At 38.4% G+C, this 8,619-nt stretch overlaps 1 protein-coding gene across 1 annotated transcript; it reads right to left on the bottom strand.

Moving 5' to 3' along the window:
* Positions 1 to 244: 244 nt before the first annotated feature.
* Positions 245 to 2,232, bottom strand: LOC143131815 (olfactory receptor 6B1-like). Its single transcript, XM_076291403.1, has 3 exons — positions 2,009 to 2,232; positions 1,651 to 1,795; positions 245 to 271 (listed from the first exon to the last, which is right to left on the bottom strand). The coding sequence occupies exons 1-3, from the start codon at positions 2,230 to 2,232 to the stop codon at positions 245 to 247; spliced, it is 396 nt and encodes a 131-aa protein (XP_076147518.1).
* Positions 2,233 to 8,619: the final 6,387 nt, after the last annotated feature.

Raw genomic sequence — 8,619 nt, 5'->3', positions numbered from 1 at the left:
AATAGGCTACACTATTAACCAAAAGCGCACGCTATGTGTCGGGTCAGATCGCGGGCCGGGTATCATTTAATCATAATTAATATTTGCGGTTGGGGGGGGGGCCTTAAAAAACTTATAGCCCAGGGGCCTCGGGTGGTATTAAGGCGCCCCTGGGCACAGTAAATGGGTTATTGTTGCTTATTTTGATTTTCAATTGAGCACAGTTACGGTTCTCTGTTCAAAAGTTAAAAATTGAAATGATGCGTCAATTTTCTTTGCCCTTGTGGTTGGACTGAACCACGAGCACCGGGGGGGAGAACACCATCTAGCTGGGCCAGGCTAGAGGGTGGAAGAGAGCGCCGCCTGAAGTTGTTTGTGATTTTGACATTACTTTAGAGATTAATAACTAAAACATTTTGGGAGAAGGCACGTTAAACATAACTTTCAGCCTATGTTGAACATATCTACAGTAGGCCCTAGCCTATATTTGAATACCATGGCCATGCCATACCAAATAATTCCCCAAAGCAGAATGCTTTGCCATCGACGTCAGTCTTGGCTATACCGGGCTATACAGGCTACCCGAAGCACTGTTTGACATTTTTGCTTATTTAACGCTTTACGCTAGACTAGGTTTCATTAGGCTAAACAAAGACACAACAGTGAGCCTAATTTATCAGTTTATCCATTTATTAATTTCAACAGCAAATAGCCTACATTGGCCTGTAGGCTAGGGCTCAAGTCCATTGGTAATGCTATAGGTCTTCAAAGCCTCCCAGAACATAGGCTAGCACGTAGGCCTACTCATAAGTGTCAGGACGCAGCAACGTCTCCCTCTGCATAAGGTTCCGATCTCGAGCTGACATTATCAATCGCTTGGCACCTTGATACAAGCTGAACTGTGTTTGATAGCCCTCTATCTCTACATCTAATCCGCTGATAAAATGTGATTACCAACACCGCGCGCCAATATGTATCAGCCCCCCTCCCCCGCCCCCACGCGTGGTTCAGCCCAACAAAAACAGTAAAAAAAACCCGGCAAAAATCCAATATTAACTGAATTTTACTTTTGTTTACTTTTCTTTATCTTGCATGACTAATGACACATTTAGAAAATAGCAGCAATTATCTATTTGCTGACCATTTAAAAAAAATTGAAAATTGGATTATTGAACACATTTTTTATTTGGATCAGATGGATGGAGCAAATAGAACAAAGCACTGCAAAGCGTTACACGGACCTTGCATGCATATTACTTACATATTTTAACGAACATTTTTAAATGACAAAATGGAAAACATGACTTTATCGCTTACTTACTGTAATGGTGACAACTTCCTCTTTTGAAAAAACTGCACAATGTACAATTTGAGCACACCAGAACCATACATTAGAGGGTCAAATAGTGGTTGCAAGATTATGAAATACAGAGACAAAAATACTGCTATACCAAATGGTGTCTGGGTTCCGCTTATGCGAGCTTGGATAAATTCAAAACAAGCACCAAAAAAATAGTTTATAACTGTCAACAAATGTGGTATACATGTTTGAAGGGCTTTCTTTTGACACTCCTTGGATGCATGTATGCAAATTTTTAGAATTTGAGCATATGAAAACAAAATCACAAGGAGCTGAGGGAACATATACACACCCATTGTAAGAAGCCCAACAATGTTATTTACAAAAGTGCTAGTGCAGGAAAGCTTAACTAGATCATAATTTAAACAGTGGGTTTTATGAATTATATTACTGCAAAAAGACAGCCGGATAGTCAGTATTAAATAAAGTGGAAAAGTACACAAAGGAAAGATCCAACTGAATGCAATAAGAATTTTGACCTTCCTTGGAGACATTTTGTCATGATAGTGTAATGGGGTGCATATGGCAATGTACCGGTCATATCCCATTATAGCCAGCGTTGTCAGTTCAACAATACCCCAAGTGTGTAAACAAAATATCTGAATAAAACAGTTGACCAAAGAGATTGTATATGACTTTGTAGCAAGCTTAGTCATCATATGTGGCAACAAAGTTGTGCTTCCGTATATTCCATTACATGATAAATTGCAAATGAAAATGTACATAGGTTCATGTAGGGCTCGTTCTTTGTAAATAACAACGATTACAAGTGTATTCATAGCAATGGTTAAAATGTATGGTAGAAGAAAAACAGTTAAGTATAAATTATTCTGATGTTCCATTTTTTCATATGTCTTGAGTATGAAAGTTGTTGCTGAAGATATGTTGTCCATGGTACTCTGCAAAATTGCAGTTTGACAGAAATGTGAGAACTTTGATGCACTCAGCAAAATAGTTTGTAACATTCTACAACAACCCTGTCCCTCTTCTCAAATAGTATCAGTCAAACAATTTCTAGAAAAATTAAAATATAGAAAATACACTTCAAATAACAGTAAATATAATACGTACCTATAATACAGAAGACAACACTCTTTGGGTGAAGTAGAAACAGAGCTCTTATATGTTCAAAACTGGGAGGAAACTCTTCAGTCTGTGGGGGGGGGATCCTTGAGAGAACCAATCACAACTAACCCATGACTAAAAAATAGCAGATATCACTATGAAGCTTCCCCAGTTGATTACTTACATTAATATGAGAAAAACATTTATTACATGCAATTTAATGTTTACAATGTAATATTATATACAAATTACTCATTATCTAATTAAATATGCACTAATTTGCATTCGTTTAAAACACGAAATCTGAGCATTGGATAAAGCCAGGTTCAAAATTATGTTTTTATTGTGTTTACGTATTAGATAGGGAAACAATACAGAGGGATTTATGGATATCTACTTTTGTTACCCTGTAAATCAGAATATTCTGTCAATAGCAATAAAAAACGATTTTTGCCATGTTTTTAGGCATAACATTTTATATAAATCAGCCTAGGAATAATATATCAACAAACGCCTCTGTAAAAAATCTTCTAAATATAGTTAGGCATAAGACTAGAAAGTTTGGTGTATGTACTGTAAGTGCTTCAGAAGTTGAGATTTCGTTCTCACACCCTTGAAACACAGCCAATGAGATTCCGTTCTCAGCCTAGACTCGCCTTTTAACTTTCGTGATTGGTTGCCGATACAAAGGAAGTGTCCATATTTTGAAAAACAGAGCTTTACAACCGTACTACACATGATATGTTTCGGATCACGGTCGTGGTACTGCAGTGGTCACCAACCTTTTTAAGCCCAAGATCCCTGACCTCGGCCCTGAACAAACCTTGAAGCGTCAAAAGAGAATCAAAGCCAAAATACTTCCAATTTAAGGCCTTTTATTTACGCAAATATATCAGGCAGGGGCGGAGTGGCAATCGGGACGATCGGGAGATTTCCCGGTCGGCCGGCCAAGGAATGTGCGCGGTGCGGGCCGGCCCATAGAGCCTTTATCACGGCCGTGAGGCGTACGCTGACTCATTTTCCGCGAAAATCTCCATGATCTACACTTTAAAGTCTTTTGGGGAGTTCAACCAATATTTATAGGGTAAGGCTATTTGCACCCCTGGTACGAGTGTATGCTATTCGTACCCTGGTGCAATAAGAAGTGAATTCTATTCGTGCACACAGCAATGTGTCCTATTAGTACCCTGTCTGGTACAAATATCAATGTATGCTATTCGTACCCCGGTGCACACAGCAATGTGTCGTATTAGTACCCCATCTGGTACAAATATCAATGCTATTCGTACCCCGGTGCACACAGCAATGTGTTCTATTAATACCCCGTCTGGTACAAATATCAGTGTATGCTATTTGCACCCCTGTGCATTTATTCTGGCATATTGATCACACAATGTAATAATAATAAAAAAAAAAAAACAAGCAACATGTTTTTTTGTTGTTACGTAACAGGGTGTGAATAGCTCAGCTGTGTAATAGACACTCTGAATATGCTTTTTTTCCTCCCATTAATAAAATTAAAATGAAAACAGTGAAATTAAAATGAAAAACTTGTTTTGCCATTTAATTTTCAAAGTGTCAGTGCAATTATCCTGCGAAATTTAAAAATAAAATGAAATATATACATTTGGCTTTTAATTTTCCTGATAAACACGATACATTTGTGACAAAAATAAAAATAAATTGAAAACGTCTATTTGTCATTTCATTTTCATTATGATCCTAGTATATTACTGCCAAAAATGAAAATGAAAATGTTAGTTGGAAAATGAAAATGCAAACTTCACTTTGACTTTGCCTTTTCCTGACAATGCGCACAATGTATGCCAAAATGATAAATAAAATGAAAACTGACACCTGCTTGCGATTTATTTTCCATTTCTTGATTTTCATTTTCATTTTCAAGTTCACAACATGCAAATGAGCTGCATTGTTAATGAGATGTATGTGGGTGGTGCTCTGGTGACGACAAATGCAAGTGACTAAATTTTTCAAGTACAGCTCGCTGCAGCCTGCGGGAAGGCGAGGCTTGACATCAAGCCCTGCCCACATCCAACTTAGCCATGTTTTCTTTGCCTACGTCACTCCCCATACGCTTTGGCTTTTGGCCTACTGCCGACAGCCCGGTAGCGAATTATATAGTATATTGTTTCATATTAGATGATAGAAACTGATGATTTAGGCTAAACACAAATTACATTTCATGCAACAACAGTGAATTTTTCATGTAGGCCTAGGCTAGTTACTGTAATTGGGTTCGTGTAGGCCTACTTTTTCGTTCATTTGATTTCCGGTTTTGAAACAACCATGCACATTCACAAAAATTGGTCGTTTTACAGTAAGCATTGGTAGTTGTGAAAGCAGCTGCATCCCTTCTAAATATCAAAATATGGAAATGCTAACATATCTTTTCTTTCTCCCTCAAGGTGCTTTACTTAAATTTCTCAGCCCTCAGGCTCTTCCTAAGGATACCTCCACTGATGAAGATGGCCTGAAAGGTTAATCTTATGTGTGTGTGTGTGTGTGTGTTCTTGTATTTATGTTGGATTTTTAAATTGCTATACAACCTGCACTCTTTATAGTTTGAACAATGCATCCTTTTTCTGCATAAGATGGCAGTGTTTTATTTTCTCACTTTGTGAGAACTGAAAAATGTTAATGTGAGTGTGTGTATGTATGTGTGTGTGTGTGTGTTTAAGTATGTTGGATTTAGTTATTGTGCACTTTTTTACATTTATATTGGATTTGGTGGTACGGTGGTGTTTTTGCAAATGTTCAAAATATTCAAAACTAATGCACGGTATATATATGCAACAGCAGTATTTGCACTGTCAACATTTTTTATTTATATAACGTGTGGGTGAACTTAAACTGTATGGCTATGCTGTGGTTCCTGTAGGCTTTGCATGCAGTGGGGGGGGTGGGGGGGCCTCCATGTCCATTTTGCTTGGGGCCCCCAAATTCCTTGAAACGGCAACGCACATGGGAGAATTTGCCCCACAGTGCGTAAATGTTAACAAAATAGTGTCGTCTCAAATCAACTCTGCATTGGTGTCCTCCATCCGACTCACATGGTCGTACTGTATCAAAACATCAACAGCTTATGTTATAACTTGCTTGTACATCTGTAAAGTGTGTTTTCCATTGCTACTGCTCCAGCTTCCTCAACCACAAGTATCATGATTATCACGAGAATGCCCCATCCTCTTCCACTATGTGGCCAAGATGGCGTAAAGAGTCTACCATTCCACACTCAACTTTTTGACCGTTAGCGGGCGATCAGACAGGATGCGGTTTTTGCAGTGAGGTGTGCTTTTTTATGTTCTTTTGTATTGGCAGTAAGCGTTTTGCACGCTGCTTATGCGCCCAGAGCCCCTCGCGGGTTGTGCGCCTGTTGCGCCTTCGTGTTTTTGTGGCGATGCCCTGAGCGCCTCGAATTGAAAAAAAAATTGAACTTGTGCCGTCATCATTGGCGTTTTTATGAAAACATAGTGCACCTCACATTTTACAAGCAGCAAAACGTGTCCTGTCTGATCGCCCACCATCCCGGGACTAAAAGTACTTATCGCAAAGAGTAGGGGGTTCCCCGGTGTCCTGGCTAAATTCCCAACCTGGCTCATTCAATCTGGCCCCCACTGTAATTGGCTCATTCACTCACTCACTCTCCACCTCAAGCTGGTGTGTGGTGAGCGTTCTGGCGCATAATGGCTGCCGTGCATCACCCAGGTGGGTGCTACACATTGGTGGTGGTTACTAGTGAGGTCCCCCCATCCATGTGACGCTTTGAGTCTCAAGAAAAAAGCGCTATATAAATGTAATGTGTTGTTGTTGTTGTTGTAAAAGTGCACTTTGTGTCGTTATTTTCAGTGTGAATGCACTTATGCACTCAAATTAGGTATTGTAAGTGCAGAAGTACAGTACACCAGACATAGTGTATGTGTTAGTTTTGAGCTTTCCTGCCAATTTGAATGCAATGCTAGGTTTTTAATGAAGTGTCAGAAATGTTTCGTCATACTTTTCGTTAATGGAATTAACACAAGTGTACAGGGTTCCCACTCAAAGTGAAATGTAAAATTCCATGACTTTTCCCTGACGTAAAACCTGAATTTCCATGACCTAAAATATTATGAATCGGGGATGCTGTGACGCAACAGGCTACAGTGATCATACCATGCACAGGTCCAAGTGCCTACGGGGATCCAGGCTCGAATCCAACCTGCGGTCATTTCACGATCTCACCCCATCTCTCTCTCACTTACTTCTGGTCACACCTCACTGCCCTATTCAAATAAGGCAAGAAGCCCAAAATATTTACTAAAAAAAAAGCAAGGTATTTTAAACCAGTCAATATGTAAACTCCAGTCTCGGTTCACAGATGTTTTCTGTGCAAAATGTAAGCATATTTATTTCATGTGACTAAGCCTTAAAACAATATCAATAAAATGAACCTACAAACATTGTGCAAAATATATATTTTTATTGGATTAAAACCAATCTCATATCACCTTCAATACAAAATGATATAAACTTCAGTGAAGAAACAAACACACACAAAACCTTTACATTTGTGTCCGTCAAGGAACAAACCATTTGTAACATACCATGTTCAATTGTTTGCTAGCTATTACACATTACAATGACTTCAACCTTTTTTTGTACCATTTCAACAGAAATGTGTGGTGTCTACAGTGTATGTTTTTTGAGACATACATCCATACATAACATATAGCATTTACATACATAACATACCTAGTTCATTTGTTTGCCAGTCTTTACACATTACAAGGACTTTTTCTGTACTGTCTCAACAGAAATGTATGGTGTCTATGTGTTTTGAAGTTAAATGCTCTGGATTATTTTCTGTTTCTTATTAAGTTTCTCATTCAGTCTTTTTATCTCTTCACATTTACTTTTTGCAGACTGTCTTAGACTATGTGACTTTTGCGATGAACATTAGGTTCCCTAAACGTTCTGCCTTTAATGCTAATTCATCTGCAGATTGCTCCATGGATTCTCCTGCAATCATTTCATAGAAAAGGTCATCTACCTGATCTATGGCAGGATTGGAGTGTGTGAAATCTGCCTTTCTCTTTGCTATAGATTCATTAATAAACAAGCTGTCCTGTTTAAAAAGATCGTCACAGTCATTTTCATTAACTTGTTTGGTCTCGGACAGCAGTTTGAGAATTCTTTTCCATTTGTTTATGCACAAGTCTGTTTTTTCTTTCTGCTATCTTCCTGGGATCTGGCTATCCATGTTGCACACAATAGTGTACTTTAGGGGAGACTTCTCTTAATTTCCCTACAAGGATCTGTAGACTTTCTGCAGTCCATCCTGAACTCTAACTTCACCTTCTCACTGATTCTCTTTGTTGACACAAGATCTTTCAATATTTTCTCAGCAGAAAAACCAACATCAGCTTTGCTTGCATTTGCCAGGTTATTTTTGTCTGAAACATCTATTGACATCAACTTTGACACATAGTTTGTATTAGCCATCACATCAGATTTGATGTGTTTGAACGCCCCAGAAGTGATGAAATAACATTAGAAATATCTGTGGAAAAATATGCAGCCCACAGCTTCCCACATTCAATAGCACAATATTCACATCTCGCTCAAGTTCACTTTGTACCAGGTTGTGGAATGGGTCCATCCATTGAAAGCTGGACAAGATCCTTATAACTCAAACCTTCTGTTGACTTGTGAAAGACCTCCACCTTGTACTCTGCTGTACAGTGGCCCATGAATTCTGATGTCAAATAGTGTGTAGCCACAACCCCACTGTCCCAAAATCTGTCCATTTGCTTTTTTGTGTCTTATGGTTCAAACTTTCATCAAAGCAGAACATATTCATTTTTCAGTGTTTTAATTCTGTCCAGCAACAGGGGCTTACAGTATGGTGCTACACCAAAAACAGTCAAGTATAATGCTCATCTCACCACACTGAAAATGGCTGGCGATGCTGCTGTCTGGGAACATTCTTTTGAACGGGGACCCTATAAAATAAAAAAGTAAATAAAAAACAGAAATGGGCAAAGGGGTCATTTATCATAATATAATATAGTATATATAATCATAATATAATATAAACATTTCCCGATAGGCTTCTCATAGTTACATAGATCTGATAGCATTAATTGAATTAATATTATATCATCAAATCAATAATGATATTAACTCTTCATCATTATAGTACGGAAGCCGAGAGAGGC

Source organism: Alosa pseudoharengus, unplaced genomic scaffold (assembly GCF_046254945.1).
Source record: "Alosa pseudoharengus isolate Yale_2024_CS ecotype anadromous, Long Island Sound unplaced genomic scaffold, YU_APseudo_1.1 YU_APseudo_1.1_scf_18, whole genome shotgun sequence".
Taxonomy (NCBI): Eukaryota; Metazoa; Chordata; class Actinopteri; order Clupeiformes; family Clupeidae; genus Alosa; species Alosa pseudoharengus.
Note: the sequence above shows the minus strand (reverse complement) of the source record. Positions and strands in the feature narration are given on the sequence as shown.